This window comes from Rissa tridactyla, chromosome Z (genome assembly GCF_028500815.1).
Source record: "Rissa tridactyla isolate bRisTri1 chromosome Z, bRisTri1.patW.cur.20221130, whole genome shotgun sequence".
In the NCBI taxonomy this organism is placed as follows: Eukaryota; Metazoa; Chordata; class Aves; order Charadriiformes; family Laridae; genus Rissa; species Rissa tridactyla.
This window is the reverse complement of record NC_071497.1, coordinates 7,600,185-7,628,020: the sequence shown is the minus strand read 5'-3', so window position 1 is coordinate 7,628,020 and position 27,836 is coordinate 7,600,185. Positions and strand designations below refer to the sequence as shown.

Sequence of the window (27,836 nt, the reverse complement as noted above, 5' to 3'; positions counted from 1 at the left end):
TGTCTATCATGGAAGGGTCTGGGTCATTGTCCATATGAAATATGCTTAGCATCTTTAAAAGCACACTCATTTTATAGACCTTAACTTTGCTATCATCTACTATGTTTCTACAGCACCAGTCATTCTGCAAATAGGTCGTTATTCAATACTTCTTTATCATCCTGAATTAATGTGTAATACAAAGCCTTAGTAACTAAAAACTACTTCAATTTGCACTGGACGGAAAATGACTAAAATTTCTTCCTCAGTACTCTTTTGCTTTCACATGTTTTCACAATACTTTAAAGATGGTCATAAGACTGTTTAAAACCAAAAGAAGCACAAAATAAGCCTCTTTGGGATGTTATTTTTGAACAGTCCTTTTCATCAGGCTTATTAACCTCCTTCCAAATCCTCAATCAGCCACTGCTCCTGTTTGTTTTGCTTTCGTTAGCATTTGCTTCTTTTTTTTTTTCCCTTCCTTTGCACACATCTAATGCCTGGATGGGAATCTTTGTCTGCTTTAATCTAACTCCAGTATCTCCCGAAAGATTACTGTTTGGTTATTTTTTTTTTTCCCTTTACTCTAGCTTTTACTACCTGTTTCCGCCAAACTCCCCTTCACACTGAGAGCACGCATGCCACTACATGGCAAGTCAAGACCAAGGCGCTGAACAAAATGAACACTAACACTATGGAGGAAATTGCGTTGGTGAAGAGGCTACTTCCAGCTGGAACAAGCACCTGATGCAGCTCAACATAGGGTGTACAAGCTTTATGCTAGCACAAGCATAAGGGAGAGAGCAAGAAAGCATGAATAGATTGGAAGAAATCAGAAATTAATGGCCTGCATGAAGGAAACAACTTTTCCAACAGCGACCAACCTACTGCAGATCATCCCACTGCAGCCTTTCCCTTTGCATGCACGTATTCAGACCCACTCACTCTGTGCCCATGTGCAACTCATTAGTCTTGTTTCTTTCCTTGTCAACTCCCTTCTCCCTCAGCAATTTCTCATCTCAGTTTCCGTCACTTCTCGGATGAAAATCTGTCCATTCTAACAGGAGACAATTTTGCCATCTGTTTTGTGCCATGGTTAGCCTTTTGCCATATTTTCTCCTGTGCTTCAGCTCTGTTTCTTGCAAGTACAGAGAACTCAGAGTACATTGAGATCCCTGGAGCAACAAGAATAGAGTTTGTTCTTCATCTTGTTTCTTCTTGCTCCATCTTCAGAGGATGAAGCTATCAATATCATACAATAACCTTTGACTATTTTATTCACATGACCCTGTCTTAACTGCTAGTTCTGCTCTTTGTGTCTGACCAAGCAAAGTCTAGACACCTGTAAAGCCTCTTCCTGAGGAATACTTCTTCCCAGATAGAAAGGCATCTAAGTAAAGTTACTCTGTCAATACGGACCTGGTACCAACAGACAGTGCTGACATTGCTGGCGTCCAAGACGAAAGTGCATTTCCCTCCCAGGGTCACATCTCCATCTGTTCTGCTCCCTGTTCTCCTTCCTATAGAGATGCACTGGTATTGGTATGGCAGGCTTGATTTCACTTACCTTCAGACAGTAAGTATGCACTGCTCGTTTCCCTATAACAGACTTCTCAACTCTGCTGGGTCAGGAGCTGTCTCTGCTAATTGAGCGTGAACTAGAGCCTACCTCCTTGTCTTACTCTGTGGGCTTTTCCACGGCAGTAATAAAAGCAACCTCTGACACTGCACTGTGAAATTGCATTTCCCAGCTCCAAGTATCAGAGCAGAAAGGTTTCTCAGTAGAACAGCTTTGAGAATCAAAATGGGCAACAGAACACCTTTTTTCCTTAACCTCATTATGAGAAATCGTGAAATGATTTGAGCTGAGTTCAGCCTGGGGCAGAGACCTGGCATGGAAAACTTCCATCTCAAAGTTCAGGTGAGCAACCAAAATAAAATGTTGATGACATAAAACAATAGCTAGTTTAGGGGATACTATATGAACTTCCACTTGTATTTGTACACTGGGTGGTATACTGACCACAAATATCACTCTCTAAAAACTATGCAGATTATGGAAAAATGCCCACGTACGAGTTTCTTAGACATTTCCCAGCAGTGCAACCTCCACCTCCTAAATGAGGTCTAGGAGGCATAAAATGTCTAATCCTGAAAAGAAGTGAGTGATTTTGCCGAACTGAATTATTTTTATGATATATGGACAAACATTCACTAAGGGACAGGCTGAAAATACTAATTAATTTCCATTCCTGACCTAAGGAAGATTTCCAGCTCTTAAATGTCTACTGTAATAGCCTTCAGTGCCACCTGGCATCTGGAGCTATTTTTACTGCATAAGCTTAATTTCCATCAGAATAGGGTTCAATATGACCTTTATGTAATCTTCTGATTTAGTCTATATTTTGCTTGGAATATGTAGAAAAGTAGTTAATGAGTTAGCTTCAGGGACTGAAAAATAAAATATGCACTTCAAGAAGAAAAAGAAAAGGGGTTGTTACAAATACGTAAACCAAGTTAACCAAGAGAGTAAATCTCTGTTACAGACCCTGGGGGACTGACAATTCCTTTCCCTTAGAATAATATGGAAAGACGTTTTTCCTCTTTGAAAAGTGTGAAACAGTATGGTTTTGCACATCACAGCAAAATTATTCTGCCCCAAAAGACAGCCCGACAGCATGCTGTCACAAAACTACACTACTTTGGACACTGCTGTACAGCGGGCAGTAAATTGAAGTACTTGAGACTAGACAGATGCATCTTTGAGGTTTTGAGGGTGAGAGCGTAAGCAGATCAAATATCTCATGAACTTTTCAGAAAATTTCATTTCAATATGCTAGGGACATCTCTTTTGGTTTTTGTTTTCTGATAATCACCGAAGGACTTACAATTTCAACTTCTTGCAATAATAGAATGCCATTAGAGCATTATTTTAAGGCATAAGTCTTTTTTGAAATCCAGTTTCGTACCCAAAATCAGTTAAGTATTTTTAAGGCACCTTCCACCACAAATAGTTATGAAACATCAAAATCTTAGAAATTTGATATTAATTTACCTCAAAATAAAAATTAACTGGGTCAAGGGAAAACCTGGGTTTTTAACAATTTTGTCTAGTGTTTTAAATCTATGAAAAACGATAATTCAGGGAATTTTTAAATGTAAGGATATTTAGAACAAGAAAAGGCATTTATATTTTGCCAAAAATGAGGGTCATATTTTTATAACATTTTTACAAAATTTTTACAATATAAATTCCCTTTTTTTAATTTTTTTTTTTTTTCCAAACTCACCATGTCCCATGAACAATTTTATTTCTGAGGAACCAATAATTTCACCAGAAAACTGGTAAAAAAATTCTGCTTACAGCTAATTAAAGATTGCATACTGGTTTTAAATCTACGCAAATGTATATTAAATATGCTTTGTTATTGCCTCTATCCTGCCAATTAGAGGTCCATAAGGGGAAACCCAACCTGTGACATAGGGATCTTTTTATGGGACCAAGTACATAATTTCCATTCTATCATATATTATGGGCTAGAAAGCAGGTGCATGCTGCTCACAAGAACGGTCAGTGTGTGAGCACCGTGACACTGCATCAAGGAAGGGCTTGTGGGTCCAAAACTTCCATGAGAAACTGCCTCTCTCAGTAAGCCTCTCACTGAGCCCAGGGACAGTCCTTGGGAGGTAGTGGAGCTCAGGGAAGCAACTTTATTTCTTCCTAATACGTTGTTAGTCTGAATCAAATTTAGCTAAATGTTAATATGAATAAAAGAGGCAAATCTAAAAAACAAGTAGAAGAGAGAACAGAACTCCATACTACCGCAGAAGTCTAGAGGATGTCTAATAGGAAAACTAAAAAGGAAGAAGTATCTAGGCGATGTCCAGTAAGTCAGATTTGAAATATATATTGGGTAAAATAATTTATAATTGTTAATCTTTTTCATTTATTTTTTTTTTTTACCCAAACATAGTGACTGATCCATAGTTTCTTATTCTGCACATAGGTTTCACAGCAAACATTAAGGCAATATACTGTGGTGCCCTGCTTTAAACGGCTTCTTAAACAAGAAATCCAGGGGAGACACAAACACCACTTTTAATAGCCAGAGAAACCTAGAGTTTTACTTACAGGAACAAAACAAAATGTAACTTGGAAGCAATTTAGATTTCAGTTATTGCTTAACACCATGTTCATAGGGTAAGATTAATGGGCAAATCTTAAGATTTTTATATGTCTGGGTTTTATGACATTTTGATAACTCTTAAGTGCTATCTCTAGTACAACTTTATTCCTGGAACTTCCGTATTGTTTTTTTCGATTATAATCCTTTAATTTCTTTTCCTGAATTAAAATTCATTCTCGAGACTTTCCAACTGAAGTCTCCTTCTCCACTTCATATGGCATTTTCAACATTTGTTGTTTCTCAAAAGTGATTTTTTCCCCCTTGTTTTTTACTTCTTTAGGAAAAAAATGTTAAAATAAATTATATAGAAATGTGGATGGGAACAGATGAAAAATCACACAGAATTTTGGAAGGGTAATATTATTTTCCATTGGAAAAAAGATTGCTTTTAGTAGTCGCACACAGATACACCATGCAGCTGTCTGTATATATACACACTGTGTCACAAGTTTGTTGTAGGGATTACTTTTTACTAATGACTTTGAATAAGAAATTTCTGTCATATGTTGAATCTACTATCTCTTCAACACCTGAATTTCATTAAAACAATATTAAACTCAAACTGTAAAGAAGTTTTATTGTCATGACAAATACATTTGCATATTGTATATAGATGGAGAACAAAGACACAAATGCAATTCACCTAGAACACTAGGCTTAAAAAAAAATAATCAATGACAAAAGCAAGGAATGGCTTCAGTTAAGAGATGGTCTTAAAGGCATGTATTTAATATTTCAGTCAAAGTCACAGTGTAAAGGAAAGTATATAAGATGACACATGTTATGCTGCACTCTGTTTCATCATGTCTTGGAAGATATCTTTAATATCTTTAGAAGTAATTCCAGACTCCTTGAGGAGAGGTGCGGAACACATGAAACCATGGGGAAACATTTTTGAGATGTAAAGCTTCAAATAGCAGGACATCCAACAGAAGGTGATACATTAGGCTTAAAAATAATTTTCAACAAAGCAACCTCCTCCTAGTTCAATGAACAGCTTTAAAAGACTCATGCCACACGCATAGGTGGGAAAAGAAACATAGAAACAAATCTCCAAGAGAACTGTCCTGAGATGTAGATGAATGCTTATCCAGAATTAGGGCTATGGAAAACCTTGTTGAAACTGTGAGGATCATTTGAAAGACTCCTTGATTTAGCTTTTGTTAAAAGCATGCAAAAAATAAGTATACTCTGTCTCAGATAAAATATGTTTAGTGAGTTATAATTACAATTCATTAGACCAAAGCACCCTGAAACTGAAGGAACCCCTGTGAAATACCATTTATATAGAGAGATACTCACAGGACATTTATTATTTCAGAATTATTATTCTTCAACCTAGTGGTTACAACAATCAGAATAAAATTTTAGTAACTTCACTTCTACAAGATCAGTCATGGACAGTGTTGTCGGAGAAGCAAGACTCTATCCCAAAGAGCAGAGTATGGGAAATGGCAAAAGAAATTATAGTTTTTATCATGATCACAGGCCCATTGAAAGTTTAAAATGTTCCCAAAATGTTCAAATAATGTTTATAATCCCCATAAAATTAATGTATTATCTGCAATTTGTCCTACCTCCTATTCTTGAATAAGTAAAGGTATTGTTTGGAAACATAGTATGTTACCCTCCGATTAATCTTGTCACATTTCCTCCGCTGCAACAGTTTCACTAAAAGCAGTCTTTTCTCTCAGAGTGTTAAGAAGATAATCATAAAGTACTTCTAATGATTTTGAATGCTAAGTGACGATTTCTGGGCCTTGCAGCTGGAAGAGTGTGGCTACCAACCTCCCCAACACTGCCAGATCAGCACTAGAGTCAGGAGGCTAATTACACTCCACCAAGATAAACGTAATAAACTGGAGGAAACTTGCTGCTTTTTTTTTTTTTTTTTTTTTTTTTTTTTTTTTTTTTTTTTTTTTTAGAAAAGAGCAAAGTCTGGTAGCTGATAGAACTTGCTTTCTGCCTATACAAGGCACATCCTACTGAAATCACTGTGAAAGGCTCCAGGTGACCGCATGAGGCTTTGGATGCAGTTTCTGTTTATTTTTCAGCACCCTAACATCTTTCAAACTACATGACTGCCTTCCTGTTCTGAGGAAGAAGTATCAGTTTTAAGCAGAATACACAGCTGTGTAAATGTCACTACAATCTCAGAAATAACTTGTATTAAAACAATCCCATCAGAATGCACTAATCTGTTACTTTCAAAGTAACAATGTCTAGTCATATCTTCAAGAAAAATCAATAGAAATGATAAATTACAGAGCACCTGAAGAGCTAGTATTACTAATTAAAATTTAAGATATAAGTTAATGTTAAGTAAAGAACAATTGCACTTTTTTTTTCTTTATTTTCAAGTAAAGAACAATTCCTCTGGAAAAGCTGGAACAAATGATCTCTATAATGAAGGTTTAAGAATACATTTTTACGTGTATGCTTTTCATCACTAAATTTAAAATTTTCTCCTGCTCTTAGAGCAACAGTCTGGTTTTGATTTTGACTACCCCGGGAGCAAGATAGTGCACTTTATTGTTAAAATGCATATTGTGCTTCTAGGTTACACTTTCACCACACCTAATTTAAACTCCAGTCTAGCAAACACATGCTTAAACATATGCTCACAATAGGTCTACCATGCATTGACCATTCAAATACTAACTGCATGCTTCACTGCTTTGCTGAGGAAGATCCAAAACTATCAGTGTACAATTGCACAGAAAAATGTTGTTTCATCTTATGGAATTTCTAGAAAATAGTATCTATACTTAAACATAGCTTATTTTGATCATAGTCACATTTCATGCAAATGTAGGGTTGGGTTATACTCTATTAAAATCTAGCAGAAGAGTTTAAGATCCAAAGTTTGCTACACAAGGCAGAGACTAGACTTGTTTTCCCACAGGTGGAAATTTCCATTTGAATTAGAAAAAAACATTATTCTCTGCTTGGAGAAGTTCAGTCAAATTAATTCCTGCAAAAAGCTTCAGATTAATCAAAATTTTTCCCAAGAAAATAACAGTTTCAAAAATAATTCCTGAAGAATCTAATCATGTGAAGTATCAATGTCCTAGAACCAGATTAAATAACAGAAAGTATTACTGTTACACTATTTCACTTCCTTTTACAGGTATTTAGTCACATTCTCTCCTGAGCAGTTGAAATTTATTTACGCAAATGTTTACAACTATGTGTTTTGTCTCCTATTGTAAATCTACCAAGTACCATTTATGCCAGAGGCATTTGTTTATCTGTCCAAATCAAAGAACAAAAACATTCTGGTGCTGTATGTTTGTGTACTTCTAGCTGTTGATTTGTCTGTGTGGGAATATCTATCTGCATTGCTGTATCAGCGCAACTCCCACGTGTATACTGTCACTGCTAACAGCATCCTCTTATGGAATAACCAACATGAAAAGGTCACCAGTCTTTCCATTAAGAGATTTTATACTGAAAGTTACACTAGTATAGCCGTTACTGCATAAATAATTGTGGCACATTTTTAGATGCCAGCAAACCCTGGAACACTAAGAAATATAACATTAAAAACAACGGCTAAAAATTAGGTGCAGCTCATTCAGCCAACCACAAGTAAGTAAATGATCTGAGTTTGAAACATATCTGATCAAGTCTTGGGGGAAAATATTTGAAAAAATACTGGTGTAAAGGATATTATTAGTAATGGGTGAATTCAAGGACATCATGAATGTTTAGGAACATTCTGTGATGAAACAATGATAAAAAGATGTTCATGGTAAATTATTAGCTGAGCTTTGTTGAACACAAGAATTATATGGAGAAATAAACAAAGCAGTGATACTAGGTCAGAGTAAAACAAAGTCAGAAGTTATTAAAAACTATCCATTTAAATGAATACAAAAGCAAACAAACAATGTCATCTGGCACTCCAGGAGGAAAGGGTTCCTGAGGAAATGGATGTAGAATCTGTAGACTTTTGTGAAACTATTTAAATTTCAGCTGGTAAGTCTAAACGAGACCTGTAGCAAAGCCCATGTGGCTCTTTCATAAATTCCTCTTCTCTCCTTTTACATGTTTTCAGGTGATGGATCTGGTTAGCTTGGACAGCTTGCGGTTACACACTTTCACAAAAATGGACATGATGTTCAAAATGCAGAGAGGGAGGACATATCTCCATGAGACTCTCCACTGGCTGCAACAGGAATGAAGGCACAACCATAGCAAGATTGTCTTGAACCCTACCGCAGCATATTCATAAACGCCTCTAGACTCTGTCTCTACAAAATGTGCATACTTAAAACCAATTCCATAAAGGCGAAAAGGGTGTTTTTTTCTTTCCTGTGTAAAAACATCTCCTTTTGTAACTGACACTTCTATTGAACAGCTGCAATAAATTTCTATTAAGATATTTTTCATGAAAATTTCAAGACTGACAGGTCTCTTAAGAAATGCATAGTTGAAGGTTGATGCTTAATAATTATAACATATACTCCTCAGGGATGTGTTAGCACTCTATAGTTCTTTCCCAAACTTTCTTTCCCCATTTCGCAGTGCCTTTTCTTGTTTCAGTCATGCTTTCTTTCCTTCCCACTGCTATCTTCATACTAAAAGCTCCCTTTTGCTTCTTTCTCTATGCAGTGCTAGTCTTAACTATTCTGCCTCTTTCACGTTCGCCTCTTGGCTTTGTTCTCCATCCTTTCATTTATTATTCTCCACCGTACCCTAATTACTTATATTGCTCCCAAGTTGTAGGTTAGTGTTGTAAACTGTGCTCAATCCTTCTTTGCCATCTTCCTTTCTTCATTCACTTTCCTTACCTTTTCTCCATTGGTCCTCTGGAGACCTTTACTTCTTTTAACAAGCCACTATAAAGTGACTCCCAATTCATTTGATGTTTTAGCTCACTGAGTTTATACAATGCAATGCCGTTCAAATATGTTAAGCTGTTTAGTGGCATTCTTCTTTGGTATGTTGTCTTCTTTCTCTTTAAATACTCCCAAGCTAATGGATTGCCAATTAATTACAAATAGTTAATCTTCGCAATAGAATAAACACTACATGTTTGTGTCTCTTGGGGAGCTCCTAAACTAATTTTTATGACTGTGTTGTTAACTGTTCTTACTACTTGGCAGCCTGTCAATGGAAATAAAAGTTCGCTGAGCAGATATCCAGGCCATAGTTTGCAGAATGTTTTCACTGAGCAGGATGCTTCTGCACGTGCTGTCCTTCCCGTCCTTCACTGTTTGTTCCCAGGCTGCACTGTCTTTAAGGATACTAGTTTGAGGGGTCATGCAGGTGATTGAGCTTCACCAGAAAACAGATAAAAAACTAGCACAAACACTGATTTATTTTTTTTTAACTCCTGATTGCTTTTGACCTGGTTTGTTATGTGAAACACGATGTGGCATCTTAACCACGGAAGAAGCAAAAAAGAAGGAACATGTGGCAGAGAAGATGTTTAATTACTACTGGAGGAGTGTGTCTCCTACTGACTTCAAACTGAGTGAAAAAAAGACAAAAGGAAGGGGAGCAGACAGAGGAGAAGAGAACCCAACACTGATATGGCTATTTAGCATGTGTTATACACAAAATAAACCTGGTTAGAATTATTTTTTAAAACGGCAGCTTTCAAGGAAGGGTTACCACAATGCAGTTGTAATCATAAATTACTCGTACCTGCTGAAGTTGGTTCCTCTTCAAATGAGGCTGTGCAAAAAGGTGGTGGGGGAAGGGGGGAGGCAGGGATGGGGAAGGGAAAGGAGAAAGGAAGAGAAGAGAAGAGAAGAGAGGAAAATACGGATGAAGAAATCCATATAGTACTAGTTGTTATATTATTTACATTTCCTTAATATACAAGCAATAAGACATCATGAAAAACTTTATTCTAAATAGGTTGATCCACTTGAGTAACAGATGTTTCATCTTAGTGGAAAACTAAGCTAAAATAAGTTAGGATCTTAGCTTACATTTATAACATTACACTCTTAACCTTTCCCTCTAATTTAGCTAATAGGATCGACCCAATACTGCAACAGCAATGCTCAACAGAAGAGTTTCAGTCAAATTCTCTGCAGTCAAATTCACTGCCAGAGACAGCTGTTCCAGTACTAAAAAGGACCTGTTCTTAAGGTAAAGCCTTCTAAAAAATGAACTGCGGGACCCAGTTATTTGTTTAGCTAATGAAGGCTGTTGTCCGATGACACAGCTAAGCAAGCTGATGGTTAGCAGTTAATGAGAGGCATAGTCCACACCTATTTCTCATCTCTCCATCCTCCACCCCTTCTATTCCCTTCAGTGTCTTCCCAACTTGGCCCTGGCAGTAATGAATTAATGATCTTGAAATTCAGTAGTTAAGGAGTAATAATGGCAGTTTGGGGGTTTGTTTTTGGGTTTTTTTGGTAGTATTGGGGATGGGGGGGAAGCTGCCCATTGGACTCTCCATTCCAAATGTTTATTGCCTGAGGAAAGCAATAAAAATCCATATTGTCATGCTAGAGCTTCTCCTTTTTGGTGATAGATAACCATTAAATTGCCTGAAGTTACCATCAGAAAGCACCTTTGACTGCAGGCTGTCTATTACCCCTACATTCAAAGGAAAGAAACAGACATATTCACAATAAAACCGAATTTTAAAAGTACATCAGTGACCTAGTTCTTTCTCTCCTTGCAGTCAGTATGTTTTATACACACATGCATCATAAAAACAGTCTTCTCACAGTCTTGCAAAGTTTTCAATGACAGAAAAGGCAGCAATCAAGTGTTTCTCACTGGGATACTCTAAAAGCACCTAGAAGTCTGAGACGACACTCCATAAATGTGATATAGAGACGCCCTTAAGATACTAAACACAGGTATCCACACTTTTATTTTTTCTCTTTTAAGGAGTCTCCTACCAGTTGAAACAGAAGCTCCTTCTGTTTGACTTCTTGCAGAATCAGTTCCATACAAACAATGCTCCTACAGCCACGGCAAACATTGATCCACCCTGGTGGCTTCAGAGCTTGCATGTGGCATGGATAAAGATTACAAACATTTTCTCAAAGATCAATGCCATGCTTGGTAAACTGACTTTGCCTTCAATATCACTCCATGTACTATGCTGGGAGAAATTAGGAATGGAGCAGGAAGATCTTCCCTCTATTTAGTGAAACTTCATCAGACATAGCAAAGACCTTGTCAACAGACACCAACTGCATTTGAGACCAACTATAAACCTTGGCTAATTCAGTACAATATTCTATATGCGACTCTATGTGACAATTAACGCTGGACACATCAGTTATTTCTAATTGCAGAGTGGCATGGTGTCCTTTTGGGGGCTGTCAAATCCTATCGATAGACAATAATGAATTACTGTCTGAAGCACCAGACAACCATCTTGTCTCTAACTCAAGTTTCCTGAGGTTAACAAGTGATTTTTATTTATATAGCTTGGTGTTCAGATAAACACTTAAGAAGGCTACATTACAAGAACAGTACGTTATGAAACGAATAAGCTAAAATGGCCTAAACAGGGTACTTAACAGGCTAACCTATCCCTTTTGTAACTCCTCATTTAGTGTCTAAATGTGTATTTTGAAAATAGATTAACCCTTTTTCAGGTATGTATATATGTAATGATCATATCAAGCTTTTAAATTTTACAATAACATATTGTTTTACTGCATAATTACTGAATTCAAGTAAAATGTGTTTGTGAAAGTAGAGGATTTCAAGACAATGAAAGAAAGAAGGGAAAATACCACCCTATTGTTTTTAAATTGAACTAATCAGATAGATCAGTAGTTCAATAACAATATGACAGCTGATTCCACAAAGAAGAAACTGCGTATTTAAAACTTAAGAACAATAGAATCAGAAGTAAACAAACAAACTACAATCTAATTACAAGCATGCTGCAATTTTTCAAGGTACCAGTGGCAGAGCAGATTGCACAAACAGAACAGAACATGAAAGTTAGTTAGAAGTTCTGTTATTAAGTTTTTCTAATGCCCAAAATTTATACAAGCTGCCAGCTCAACAGCTCCTTGAGCAACAAATAATTAAAAGTACTAGTGTCTGTGCATTTAAATTGGTTAAACAGAATTGTCCAATTATACAAAGATTATTCATTTCAGTAACAAGTTTTTTCAGACTGCTATTTGAATAATATTCTTAGACTTAATTATTGGATGAATACCAGCATTAGCAATTCAAAACTGGATTTGTTATTACCCTGATGGTTGTTTCAGTGGGACTATGTGCTTAGGTACACATCTAAATAAAAAAGGGTAGCTGAATCTCAGCTGAAATAAATCATTCAGGTGCCAGGACAGCTATGCCAATAACGTTACTTTTCTGTTTATTTAATTACTTTTGACTATTTGATTGCTGGTTTAGGCTCTTTCAGGAACAGACTATGTTCATTTCTTGTCTGAGTTATACTACAGTTAGTGAGAATTGCTTTTGTAAAATGCAAAAGACCTACTTCTACTTGTTAATACTGTATTTCTTAACCCCAGACAGAAATTAAAGATGCATATTAAAAATAGAAATGACAATGCAGTTACGGACTTGTTTGTACTTCATGCACACTTTTTTAAAAAATCAAATGAACATAATCTCTTGCTATATGTACCAGGATTTCTTTTACTCTCCATACCTTGATAAACCATGTTTGAAAAAATTGTCTTCAATAGGCTATTGAATACTCAAAGAATACACTATTTTTGCTTTATGATACAGTGTCAAATGCAATGTCAGCACTCTGCTTTACACTCCTTAAGTAAATGCACTAAATTACACACCAAAAATTTCCTACACAACACCACTATTTTTTTCCATCAGCAGTGATTTAAAACTTCAAGTTATTTTAAAAAGCTGTTTATACAGTGACTCATCGCCATAGTAATTACCCGTAATTTACTTTCCTTACTTATTTCAGAGGCGGGGAGAGTGAGTAAGCTGGAATTGCCTTGCTCAACTGAGCTGGCACAAGCTGGTGACTCACTACGCTGAGTGGTGGATCACCGTCAGCCTGGCTTTTCCTTCTGACTCCAGAGCGGTGACACCCGTATAGAGGCACCAGGTTTTTGACAGAAAACTCCCCAAAACAGTCACGGACATCCCCAAGTCGTGATCTGATAACAGCATTGCACGGTCTTACACTGTAAACTCTTCTGCAGCTTTGAAGCATTTTCAAGAACATTTTTCTTCCCCTTTTAATGCATCATTGACAAAATATAATAAGACATATGGCAGCAGAAACATTAGTTTTTATCTTAGAGAAAATCTGATGTTCACTTGGGAAAACTTAATTATGTTTTCCTTAGAGGTGACTAATACTGCATGACATCAGTGAGAAAAAAAGAACAGGAAGACATGGGCAGATTCGGAAAGCATATACGAAGATACATATTGTCCAACATATATTAGCTTAAGAGAGATAATGTAAGAAGGCAATGTTTGGATAGCATCTGAAAACCTATGCCGTGCTTCTGACTATTTCTGTCACAATGGTAGAAGCCTTGACAGGTCTGGGAAAAATCTGAACTTTGAAGCATAAGTAGCTTGAGGGAGGCAGATCCAGTGTAACAGTGTGTTATACTACATTATATATGATGACACATTACATTAGTTTTGTGTTTATATTAAGTCTTCAGTTAATTTTATATTGATGTGGAATGTCTTTGCCTTTAACATTAAAATAAAATGTAAGACTCATATATAAAAGAATAGATTTAGATATATGACATTACCTCTACGGAAAAGGCTATGCAAGAGCTCTACAGTATCATCCAAATGAACCACCTGTGAACAGTAGGACCCAAGAGCAAATAACATTTTTCTGAATGCAATATCCAAAACAAATTATATTCTGCTCAGCATCAAATCTCAGGATCTCAAACGACCTACACAATATGAAGACTGACTGACAGACTTCACAAAAGCTCAGTGTTGGTCATTAAGAATGTGATTTTAATGCTACAGATGTTTCATTGAAAATATACGCTTAAGGAGTCTGTCTCTTCACCTGCTCCCCATTCAACAGACTTCAGTTTGATTTTCCATAAACTGGCTCAATCTTCTTTGGATCTCAACATGGCCCTGTGGGAGGTATTGGCATGACTGACGAAGGAACCCATTGTCGAGCTAGGTTTCCACCAAAGTCCCCCTTGCACCCAACCTCGCTCTGTCCCACGCTGTGAGGTTAAATATGCTAAAGACATCTCCAAGCCACAGCTCAGATGATCAGTGCTATCTGACCAGCTCATAGAAACTAATTCAACCAACTCAACTGGCTGCCACTGTAACAACTGATATAAATTGTCACCCCTGGTTACACCATTTATGCCAGTCTATCACACATACATCTGTTAGTGTGAGTGGGAGGTTTTTATCTCACAGTTTTACAGTGAGATTGGATTTGTTCTCTTACTGTGTGTTAATTGTAAATGTAGTCCTGGGACACCAGTACATCCTTCACCTTCTAGTTTCAGCTGGTTAAGTTGTATTTGCAGCTATTCTTAAAAAAACAACAAAATAAAACACGAAGGAAGACACAAGGCAACTCAGTAGTGCATGTCAGAGATAACTCACCATGAACTGGTAAAACTCTGCTTGGATGACAGAAGTTAAATGGAAAACAAAGTCATTAATTAAGAAATCCTAGAAATGCCTGTGGCACATAATAGAGGAAACCTATCACTCTTCATAGGTTCACATCCAGTCAGAAACTTAAAGCCTATGAAAAACTTACTCTTTCTTTTCTTCATTATTTTATTTAAAGAAATATATTTCTAAGACAAAGTGGGTAACTGAGCAAAACTTCAGGTATCATTAATATCCAGAATACTAGTCTCTTAAAATGACAGTGTTAGAAATGCCAATAAAAGGTGGCTAATTCATTCTCACTAGTCTTCCTTTTTTTTCTAAGCACCAGAACCTGGTGCTGAATGAGAACATGTTTCAATGTGAAGTAAAAGATTTATTTAGGTGAAGTTCTGTATTTTGCAGAACACAAGATTAGATAATGATTTTTGTGGTTACTGCCTTCACATTTACAACTCTGTAGAACAAGGCAGTCAATGGAGTGCCCTCTGAGCCTATTATTTGGCAGGATATTCTTCTTAAGGAAAACAGCGTAAAAAGATTCAGTTTTAAAACAATTATTCAGTTTTTAGTCAGCTGCAGCTCTTGCCAAGGCTTCAAGTGCTGCCAAAGGCACAGCAGTACTTAAAGCTGTAATTCTGAAACCACGAGTAGTCTGTCATGACTTGAAATATAACACAATTTTACACACACACACACACACACACACACACACACACACAGGCTGCCGTATGCAGTTTTGAGAAGATGTGTATATTCCAAAAAAGCAAAGAATGTAATCACAAAATATCCTAGCACTTTTATGTACAAAACCAAGTATACTGAAATGGCTAAGCAACTAAGACCATAAATCAGTGTACAGTAGTCTTTGCTTCTTTAAATTTCAAAGAGCATTCCTCAACATCCAAATGCATAATCTTAAAATTAAATACTAAAAAAAGCTGTAAAATATAGTTATGGTTAAGTAGGTACCTGCTAGTGCCTGTTACACTTATTAACGGAAAAACGTATCCAGTATATCCCCACAGCTACATAGAGAAAGTTTTGCTTTCCAAGCCAAAAAAATTCATGTTTTCAGTCACTTGTCTGAAGATTTTTCACTTGATTTTTTTGTGTGTTTTAAGGGAAATTTGACCAGCTATTCTTATGTGAAAGGAGAATTTTGAAGTAACATCATATATCGCACTGCAAAGTAATAATGATGATGATAATGATGTTTATTTTATGGATATTCTCCATTATGGGAATAAAATAAAAGCCCACGCAGGTGCTCAGTGTGTTTGAGTCTGGTTTTGGACTTGTACAGGGGGCTGGATTAGCTCTCTCACTGCAGATGAGTGCCCAAGTACCCGATCCAGGCCAAGTCAAAGGTGGATGCCGTGCCAGATACACCACTCCTTTGCATTATGAAAACGTGTTGCATCTCAACCCGCAGATGACAAAGGCTGGCTGAGAGGGCAGTTTGATCTGCTTTTGAGAACTCTTTACCCAAAGCTGGGAAACTCCTGGCACTTGCTCTCTGTGCAAGGGACCAGCGCAAGAGTTTCTCAAAGCTACAAAGTTCAGGCTGAAACAAAGTGGGACTGAGATAAGTAAAGGCTGAACAGGGTCTGACTATCACCAAATCTTCCACCAGAAATATGAAGGTAGAATTACTACCATACTACTTGACAATATTCAATATTCAACATCCAATAGAACGAGGAAAGATTCAAAAGAAAATAAACAGTGCTCAACACAGAGCAGAAAATGGCAGTGAAGATAAACAAACCCCAACTCTACATGGTCCTATAATAACTGATACCAATTTTACTGCGTGAACTTTCTGTGACACTATTGTGCCACTTCTCACCCCACACTAACCTCAACCACCAGTGCTGTCTACAAACTATGCCCACAGTGACCAGCTTGCCTCACTGAAATACATACTAGGAAGTTCAACAAACACACAGGAAAACCCAACAACTTCTAAACCTTAAAATTGCAGGACAAATACGCATCCTGCCATTTTCAGTGCTTTCCTAAATGCTTTGTGGTTTTTGGCAAATTTTCTACTATGCCAGTTACAAAGATTGTACTGCCATCCTTTCTGGGGAATGAAGGTGTATAAACCAACAAACAGACAAAAATTTATTATTATCATATGAAAAGTCTTTAGATTGCAGCAGGATGAAATGAAAAGCATTCAATAGTCACTGTTTCATAGAAAATACATATTAAACACAACTTCATAGGACCAAGGGCATACAGTTCTCGGTTCGAATGCCTTCCTTGGTTCATAGGCTCTACAGAAGAATTGACTTTCTTTTTTTTTTTAAATCCAAGTCTATAGTACTCTTTTCAGCATGACTGAGGGCCAGCATACCACTTTACTGAGATAATTTCCATGAAACACAGTCTTCATCGCTGAAAATCTGAGCTGTAAGTTGCATAACGTGCCAAGAGGAGAATACAAAGGAGCAGATGGCAGCTAAAATGAAGGATGTGGCATTAGGGGAGTCCCATGCAGGGAGATATATCGCTTTGGTGCAGTGTGTGTTTTAATTCGTTTTTTAGTAACTTCAGGAATGAGGAACAGGAAATACCTCACCATAAAGCTACATGGCACGAATATGGCTATAGAAAGGAGAAGACTTGAGTCGCGGTGCAAGAAAGGCAAAGCAGATATATTTAAACGAATACAACAATATTTTGATTGCCCAGGTAAATTTTGGACACTGGAACATGCTGCTTAAGGAATGATTGACATACCAGTATTCACTTCTAAGTTTTCTGATTGGGCAGAAACAAAAAAAGATCCTATTACCTTTGTAGCTAATATTGGCTTTATATTTAACTTCAGTACAACCGGAACAAATACCTAAATATATTTGAGTCCCCTATTGCTTAATATTGAAAAATACATGTTGAAAAATATGTATGATGTGTACACAGATGATGACACTGTGGCGAAACGGTGTCAATAACACGCAGCTTCAATAAAACACTGCCCTCACCTAGATCTCAAAGGCTTTATTGCCATATGTATATGTTAAAAACACCAACAATGACTCATAGGAAATATCAATTTGTCTAAGGATACCTGCAGAGGGCGTATTGAACCCGGACCAATCCAAACCCAGCACATTGTTCTGCCCTGAAATACGAGTGACAGAGAAACTTTGAACCTGGAGCACTTTGAACAAATTGCTGTGCCCAAGACTGGTTTTAGTGAGCACTCAAAGTTCTTTGTTGACAACTGTATTCAACGAACCGAAACACCAAAAAAGAAACATGCTTATTACATATAAGTGTAAACCCGATGTTTTTTCTCTCTTGCTGACACTAACATGGCTTTTTTACACTCAGTGAAACAAGGCAAGAGAGAAGCCAGTGATACGAGGTAAAAAAATACACCTGGTGTGAGGTTTCTTTATTCTTCTCAGAAATTTTTCCCCTTGTCACCTATATGTTATTGTTAATTTTTCAGAAAATAATTAAAGCTTGAGTACTCAAGGCTTTTTCTCATGAACAAGTGAACATAATTTACATTGATTTTTCTTTTATCTTAATGAATAAAGCCAATGGAAGTCAAAAGTTTATCAGCCTCTCTGACTTCACCCCTGTAGGAAGCATTTTCACAGCAACTGTCAGTCAGCACTCTGGTGCTCCTCCACTCCTCTCAATTTTCATTAGTGTAGGAGTCAGGCTTATTGATTTTTGAGCTTTTTTTTTTTTTTAAAGAGTTTTTTTCATCATAAGCATGTGGATTTTCTGGAATCCACCACACCTACTTTTCCATACGTTCCTCAGAGCAGATTTATTCATTTTCCGTGCACTTTCCATCAGAAGTAGAGTTCTGCATTTTCCGAGGATGCATAGCACCCTCTCCAGTGGCTGCATTTCAAAAGCAATCCCAACCAGCACCTCCTGGCGTGAGAAGTAAGAGCTGTTGGGGTCTGGTGAGCTGCGTTAAATATCTCCTCCATTCCTGTTGATTTTCTCTCTTCTGTGTTGCAAACAGATGGCAAAACCTCTCCTTGCGTTACCCCTTTCCAACTGATGTTTGATGGAGTCTAGAGCACTTGTACACACACATCTCCACTGCACACCATTGCAGCCCATCCAAAAACAAGGATTACTATTCATATAATCTCTTCTCCTCAGCACTTGAGATGTTGCAAATGCTTTTTACTTGGTCCATTCAGGTCAGAATAATTTAAATCAGTACTTAAGATTCTTGCTTCTGGATTCACTAATGCCTTGTGTTCTTCCTAAAAAGGCATACAGAAATTCAGGATACACAAAGAAAGCTGTATGGTGCTGTGAGCCACTGAGCTCAAGACCCATAATCTCTTATCTGCTGGTATGTCACTTTCATTTGGGCTCTCAAAGTGCTCACCATTCTGGACTCCAGACACTGGACAATGTGTAGGAATTTTATATCTTAGTTACAGGACCACAGAGGCTGTGGAGTCTCCTCCTTGGAGATATCCAAAAGCCATCTTCATATGGTCCTGGGCAAGCAGCCGTAGGTGGTCCTACTTGAACAGGACAGGTTGGACCAGAGGACCTCCAGAGGTCCCTTTGAACCTCAACCCTGCTGTGATTCTGTGAATCACGTTGTGTTTAAAGAACAATTAACAGAAGGGCTGTGCAATGTGAGGGAAACAATATATTTCTACAGTTACTCAACTTTACTCCTTAAGTATTTGCCACCTTTCAATCTCTTTACATAGTGATCTACTATGCATTTTATGGCATGTTGACTGTCATACTATCATTATTGAAATACATTACATTTAAAGGACTAATTACGACGACAGTGATGGAAAAATCCCTACTGCTTCTACAGTCTTCATCTCTAATGTTCAAGGTAAATACATTTAAGTGCTCTAAATGTATGCTCCTAGAGATCTGGGAAAATGACAGACAGATACTCACATATTTAACTTGGAGGAACTACTGAGAAAACCTTGACTGGAATGCCATTGATTTTCATTACAGTTAGGTGTACTAAGGAAAAAGAAATGACTACCTTGTCTCCTCCATCACTAATTGCTTTCTTCAGGACAGAATCTGAAGAATCTTTTGTTGTTTATTGTGGGGTGTTGTGTTTTGTTTTGTTTTGTTTTGTTTTATTTTGTTTTTTCCCCACACCTAATGCAAAAAATATATACATTTGAGTCAACCTGAAACTTTCATGATTGTAGTGAAATACCTCACCTTAATTTTGACCCTTTTTAGAGAAAAAATAAAAATGCAACAACCTTAAAACACTTGGAATATTTTTTAAAAATTTCAAAAATAGACATCTACAGAAATTGTTGCACAAAAATAAAACCAAAATTCATTAATATATTGTCATGAATACTTTCCCAAGTTCTTAGCTTAAACCTTTTTCTGTTAGTTTTTAGGTCAAAGATATATGAGTTAGTTTTTAAAGTAAAAAAATTCTTCTGAATTTAACTCGCATTCATGAATTATTTGCATGGCCCCCATGGCATTTTCCAGTTAATATTCATGCAAAAAAAGTTCAGGTTTAAAGTCGGGCAATCTAAATGCCTATAATGCTAACAGATGCATTTTTATTGCATTTTCAATTGCTTAACTTTATACAACATTATTAATGTTAACACAAAATAGTATCTAATAACAGTATCTACTAACAAAGTAAACTTGAAATAACTCCATTGAGTGATCTGAAGGACAAAAATTTATCCCACAATATTTTCTCAAACAAAATTAATTTTTTTCCCCCCACAACCTTTTATTTTTCACTAGGAATTTTATGATGACTTCACTGAACGGGAAATAATCCCCTTCAGGAAATTTGCTAGAAAATTAAATTTTAAATTAAACCACTTATTTTAAAGTCTATGTTAATTACTATGTACAGCATTCTGCAAGAGCTTTCTATATCAAAGATTATTATGACTAAATACAAGATATATTCAAGAAATAGACATAAAAAATAGTAGTCATGAAATATTCATCTGGTGAGCAAATTCTTCTACTTCATAAATATTCTATGGTTTAACCTAGTGAATTTTAGCTGTGACTCTGAATGAAAAGCACAAAATGACACAGTATATATGTAAAATGAATACAGACACACATATATTTGTACACACATGCCCTCCTACTCTTGGATGATAAAGCAAAATGTTTGATTGGTATCTGCAGTCAATGACTAAAGTGAAACAGCCGATATTTGACTGAATTCCCTTCACTTACATATCTTCTTATTGTTTCTTTGCACCACACAAAGGTCTTTACATGACATCCACTTTATAAATGTAAAAGTGACTGAATTTATTGTCTCCTGGTGACCTGGAATAAATCAATCAAATACACATTTATATTACCTTCCACTGGCTGTGTTTCTTTTGCTTTTGTACTATCTTGCAGTTTGAGAATTTTTTAAGTGGCCCCTCACACGACTAAGGGACAATTCAGACCTATATAATGCAGAGAAACTTCAGTGAAATTCACACTGGAGTTTAGTCTAGCCAGAACAAAATCTAAGTTTACAACTCCAGGATAATTAATTCCTCTATAATTAGGTGAAGCTTTCCCAACAGAAAGTGATCATGTAAATTTTGCTACCATTTTGCCACGACAAATGCACACCTCGATGAGCGAGAAGCTTAAGGAGGTTCTAGCTGTTTTCCAAAACATATAGTGTAAAAATCATCAACCTGCACTCCGTGCACTGACAAGTCTGGGGAAGGTCAGTAGTTGCAGGTCTGCAGTTGGCTACTATGCATCAAGGCGGTCAATCAGGTCATAGCAGAGGGTTCTTTTTTTTTTTCCCATTTTTTTTTTTTATACTGTCAGAAGCTTCTGTGCTCCTCAGGAGAGAGGACAGCTCAATTTAACGAGATTTCTTTTCCTTCAGATTTTATATAGTCTTATACCTGATTTATCAGGCAACTTAAACAGTTACCGTCACTTTGGTGGATTGAGGGACTTGGTAAAAACTAAGGAATGGCAGATGTTTTTTGTTTCCTAGTAACGTTAAAGAGGAAAGAAGTTAATGGTAAATCCATATTATCCATGAAAAATGAACCAGTAAACTGTAAACAAGCAAACCAAAAGGTTTTCTATCCATGTTTCATGCCCTTCATCATCTATAAGTCCTTTTGCCTTTCTTAGTCACCTTGAAGCCTTTAAAGGGTATTTCTTGTCCATTTTCTGTATTTGTTCTGTACTGCATAGTGACAGGAGGGATATTGTACTTTTAAAAAAAAATAAAATTCCAAATTATTTTTCAAAAAAACTCCCGATGAAAATCTTGCAAATCAATTAGAGTTTTTTACTTGATATAAACTTCCTTTTTTCATTTTTTCTGTGTGTTGTGTACATTGTCAAGTCTGATATTCCATGAATAAGTGTCCGAAATCATTGGGATTGCTACTGTGGTCTGGGGACTTGTTTCCAACCTATGATGCTAGTGACAATAATTATTTAGGTTGTTCATATATCAAACTTCTTCTGTCTCTCCTATACCAACACAGAGGATGAGTGAGGTTCCCATAAGCCTTTCGAAAGGATATCCCATACGCGTCCTGTGGTCTGCATCACCTCTTGCGAGTGTGAGCCTGTTATCTGCTGCCACCGTGCAATACAATGATATTTACAGGTTGCAACTACCTCATATTATTATTATAGGTTGCTTTTTCCTTTATCTTTTCAGTAAGAATGCCATCACCATAATGCCAGTTGCACCTGGTGTTACATTCAGCAAAGATACATCTGGACCCACAAAGAGTCCATGTTAAGAGACAACTTCCAAAAATGTGTTGAAGATGGTCAGAATAATACAGAACAACTTAACATTACTCATCCACTTTTGTTTGGGGCTCTCTATATTGGATGACAGCAAGTACTAATATTTGTTTTTAAGCAACCAGTGCAGTTGTTTTGGGTAAGAGCAGAACACTGAGTTTATCCCTGACACTAAGCTGCTGATCAGTTATGGTGTATTTCAAAATACCATAGGGATTCATACTGCTCATCCGTTCATTCATCAACATTACTACTGGAATATTTATGGGAAACTTTACTTCTGTATTCCACTTCTCTCTGGGTGCTCATCACACTGAACTACACAACCTTACACCTTCTTGAAATGCACACACCCGCACTCTCCTCCTCTTTCAAGTTGGGACCACTGTTGATTTTGTACTCCGCAGAGCCCTAGGTAGAGCTGGCAATACCCAGTTGCCTACATGACAATGATTCTGCTGTATGACTACATGCCAGATTAATATCTTTTCTTGCTCTGTGGCTTTCTCACCAGCAATCTATATCTGCCCACTGATCAAAGAATTATTTTGCTGTGTGCCATACAGTCCGTTTTCCATCATCTCACACTATCTATTGTAATATTAGGAGTAAATATTACAGTAAATGAGGTTCCTGGATATACAGACACAATAAATCTTTAAAAAACTCATAAAATTAGTTTGCTTCTTATAAGACTGCTAAAAGAGATTAGGATTAAGGTATCCACTTCTTGCATCTACATTTCAGCAAAGACTTGGAAATACCAAAGAAAGAGGAAATTAACACCTCCGAAATGTTACTAGAACAAGAAACACTAAAAATAATCAGAAATGAGGGTTAGAGAGTTCTGTTACTCAGGTGATGGAAACATAGAGAAGCACCTGAGCACTATTTACATATAAAAAATAATTCTTATGCTGAAAACCTTTTTGTTTTCTTTTTAAACACATTGTGCTGACAGAGATAGCAAAGTTCAGTAAATTGGAGACGTTCACCTCAAAATATGAAGTGATGTTTCTAGATGAAGGCGTAACTGTATATTGTACCACAGTGGTAGTGAGGTAAATGGTCAGGAAAAAAAAAGTCCTCTGAAATATACATAATTAAAACATTAGCATATTCCAGCTACATTTAGATCAGAGACTGCCAACTAGATCAGCTAGACTTCTCTCACCTCATCAAATTCCCTATTCTAAAATCCCCTCTTCTTTCTGTGTACAGCACATTTGCAAGCTTCCTGAGAAATGCAAAGCTTTAGTCTGACTCCTTGGACTTCATGCAGTAATATTTGGGTGCTATGACACACTGTGATTTACAGGATTTCCTAATACTGTATTTCCTAATGCTCTCCTCGGGTCCTAAAGTTGATGAATCCTTATAGCCAATCAGAAATCCTATTCAAGGAAAACTTGAAAACCATTCAAATTGCATGCTTGAGAATAATGGACCCTGAATATATTCACATATATTTAAAAAAAAAAAAATCTTTAGAAAAAAAAAGTGCTATGAATGTGCCCCAGGTCTTTGAAAAATGCTTAAATCATCAGTTACTAAATGCACTGTTTCGTTTGTAAGTGTAGTTACACAAATAGCATGGAATGATTTTCTTTACCATACAATCCCATAAACTGAGCATATTTTTCTACTTTCCCTGAAACATGACACCTGTATTCTCAGATCCTCTGTCACCATTTTGCCCTGAAAAAGGGTTTGAGAATCTTTCTCCAGGTTCTTCAATACTTTCTGTATTGAAAGAGTGGAAATGTGTAGTCTTACTGATTATGTAGTCCTACCAATTACATGTCACCTACTAATCAGCAAAACTTAACTTCCCTGAAGTTTCGCTTGAACTGTGGAAGCAGTTCCCTCCCCTTCTCTTGTGCTACTACTCATCTAGACCATTTTGATTCCTTTTAATCACGCTCCCGTCATCACTTTGTTCTCACCAGGTAGGCCATTGCTGTTATGTTCCACTGAACTGCACTCTGGTTTTCTATTAATCACATTCTCTTTTCTGCTCCGATTCTTGCCAGACAGACCGTTGCCACTGTGTTTCATGTACCACATGCTGGGTAATTACATGAAAAAAATCCTGTATTTATAAAGCTAAATTGTTTCCTTCCTATCCATATATGGTAGTGAAGACCGCAAAGGCACAAAAAAAAAAAAAAGATTTGTTAAATTACACCTGCAAGTCCCACCTCATCTTCCACTCAAGCAGTAGACTTGTCGGGTTCTGAGGAGACCTGTCCCACCAAGCTAAGTGACATCAGCACAGAACATGTAGCTTTCTTCTTGGGCAGATCAAGGGAATTCAATAACATCACATGTCTCACCAGACAATCACCCCTATAGAGCTGAAGTAGACAAGAAAATTTGCAAAGAAGGGCAAATGGTAGGCAACAAAAAGGGCTGAGATTTAGGGCTGCCAAGTCAAAGAACAGTGGAGGTACTATGGACCATTTTTAAATGAACACAGCTCATGAGAAACACGTATACAATACTGTTTGCTACAGACAGAGTATGAAATTAAATTCAGTGGCAAATTAAATTACATAAAAGATATGCCCTTTAATTCAATTCTGATTAACTAGATTGTTGTATTTTTAATATTTATTTTCCTAAACAAGGGTTGTATATTTCTCTAAAAGTATTGCTATCAGTTTGATTTCAGCAAGGCCGGGCAAGAACTGTGTAATTTAATTCTTTCTGTATTTGACTGTAAGATGCATGAAAGAAATGCTGAACACAACCCAATTCTAAAAAGAATCAAGATTCATAGCCTGCTAGTTTAATATTCACGTTCCTTATTTTAGGAAACTTTTTATTTCATGGTCTTTGGGCATTCATATATTCAGTTGCAATACTTGAAACAAAATTAATCTATTTAATTTTGGATTACTGAGTCTTTGAAAGTGCTCAGGTCACTTCTTCCACCCTGAGAGGGCAAATGATGAATGTACTGATGTTTTGGAAGTATCCAGAACTTGCATTCAGATTAATACATTTAATTAATTTGTTTATGCGACATTGGTCAGGTCCTGTTGTTTTAATATAACTAAGACTGATCCCAATTACACCACTAGGTGAGGACAAAGTTAATCCACTGTGTACTTTTGTTGCTGATTTAGGCTAATGTATTGTTCAGCTTTGAGCTAATGACTCCTGCAGATGTTTCTTATTTCATGCCAGAAAAAGCAGAAGCTGAAATTAACTATTTTCTTTTTATGATTATAGTTCTCCTTATAAATTACAGCCCATTCAGTCATATTTTTTAATAAATCAAACAACACTGACAACGCAGTTTTCCTATCTGCAAAAATTAATCTTACAGGACCAGATTCTGGCCTCATTAGACTGTTCATAATGAATAATCGAACTGATGATTAAAAAGTTGACCTGCCTAAGAAGGAGAGGAAAGTAATAAGAATTTTTAATCAAGACATTCCTCTCTCTCTCTTTCAACAAGAGTACATTTGTACTTAAATACATTGGCACATCTCTGTCTCCATATTACTTCACACCCTTGCTGCCCCCTCCTCGCACATGGAGAAACCTAAGAAGACACCTTCAAAAATGCGGTTTGTTTAATCTAATGCCAATTCATATTTACTTTGCCACGTATCAGAACTGGATACGGTGTTTCGTATTTCTAGATAATCCTAATACATTGAGTTTTAGCTGTTAAAAAATATTTTTCTTACTTGTTTCTCAGGGCTTTAAGGCCTTATCCACAATCATGATTCTGTTATAAGCTCGATCTTACCAATGCCTGTGCCAGATACTCTGATCTTGTGCCAGCACAAGGCTGCCAACAGCTTCTCAGGACCTTTACTCAGGCCTATCTATGTAGCTAAAAATCCCTACTAATGATGATTGCGTTTGCCACAGTAGGAAGGTTATTAGTTCAAACTGTCCCAACAGCAGAAAGCTCATTATTAGTGTAGTGGAAGGAATCATTTACCACAAGAACAGGGTGTTTGTGTAGAGAACTAAACGCAGAAATGTGGTTTTGAATATCTGAAAATGGTGTGTTTTGTGGTTTGTGATGCCTTTTAAAAAACATTAATATTTAGAGAAGTATATTCCACTGAGCCCCGAAGTATTGATATCTTCACTTACTGTAGGTTCTCACTGAAAATCTAACTTTCACCTTAATTAAATGCAACTTGTTGGATTGTGTATAAACATCTTGCAACTAAGCTTTTTAATCCTCTAGTCTTAAACCTCTAGTCACTGCAACTGACGAATAAACTAGGAAATTAGTATTTTTTAAAGAATGCATGTAACTATCATGTTGGAGAAACACTGGACATAAAAGGTCTCACTTTTGCCATTCTGGTGCATTTCTAACAATGTACTACCTTTTCTTCAGCTCTGCCCTTTCTGGGCACTTACCGTTCATTGCATCTTATGGCACACTGTTTCTGGGAGCACCATGTCTCTGTCTTTGTCCAACTGACATACCATCAAAGCACAGACTGTTCACCACAGCTTGGTGAAAAGCCTTGGTGACACCCACACAGCAGCACACGCTACGGGAAGAAGCATTTGGACGTTGCAACTGAACAACTTTGCAGATGCTTTCTTTGGTCTCCCCAGTGCAACCTCACAGGCAGGGCTCCTCTTCTGTCATTTCTCAGGAAACGAGACAATGAACCAAGCTGCCAGAGGCCTCAAGACCAGTTTAGTAGGTAACAGTCTAATTTGGCTTACAGCTTTAATCCTTTATGAGCTACAGCAAGGAATGCAGGTGTTTCTGCAGAACAAACTTGTGAAACAACACAACTTAACATGCGCGTGCCCCTTCTTCCTGGTGAAATGAAACTTGAAGCTAAGAAACATTCGTATGAAGGATTCTTTTAAGTATCCGAACATCTGAGGATCTGTTGTTTTGCTTGGTCCCAGCCTCCACATCCTCCATTTTTTCTCACTGGACGAGCAGTGATCTCTTTGCCTGAGATCCAACAGCAACACCTGCTTCATATGGTCATATTGAACCTCTCCCACAACTCCCTATACCAGAGAAAGGAGAATGAGAATATACCTTGCTCATATTTTTCCCTGTTGGTGGCTTTTGCTACAACACATCTGACAGAGTACCATCATTTTATCACCTTGCTTTGTTGTTGTTGTTTTTTTATTTTTTTTTTAATTTTTGTTTTGTTTTGTTTTGTTTTTTTGTTTTATAAAGCACATTATTTGTTGATTCACAGACAATTCATTTAGCCTTATATATGCATTTGAAGCTGCAGTTGCTTACAGACTAGGTTTGAAATGAGACCAGGTAATTGTCAGTATATTTTCCTAAAGATTAGCATTACAAACGCA

The 27,836-nt window shown here is 36.8% G+C and overlaps 1 protein-coding gene across 2 annotated transcripts in view; it reads right to left on the bottom strand.

Moving 5' to 3' along the window:
• Positions 1 to 27,836, bottom strand: part of EDIL3 (EGF like repeats and discoidin domains 3) — a 272,169-nt gene that overhangs the window by 148,317 nt on the left and 96,016 nt on the right. Inside the window, exon 3 of one of the 2 annotated variants that reach the window (XM_054186858.1) lies at positions 9,822 to 9,851. The exons of the other annotated variant lie outside the window; for it this stretch is intronic. Within the exon in view, the coding sequence (XP_054042833.1) occupies positions 9,822 to 9,851 (30 nt within the window). The remainder of the gene's footprint in view (positions 1 to 9,821; positions 9,852 to 27,836) is intronic. 2 annotated transcript variants of the gene reach the window in all.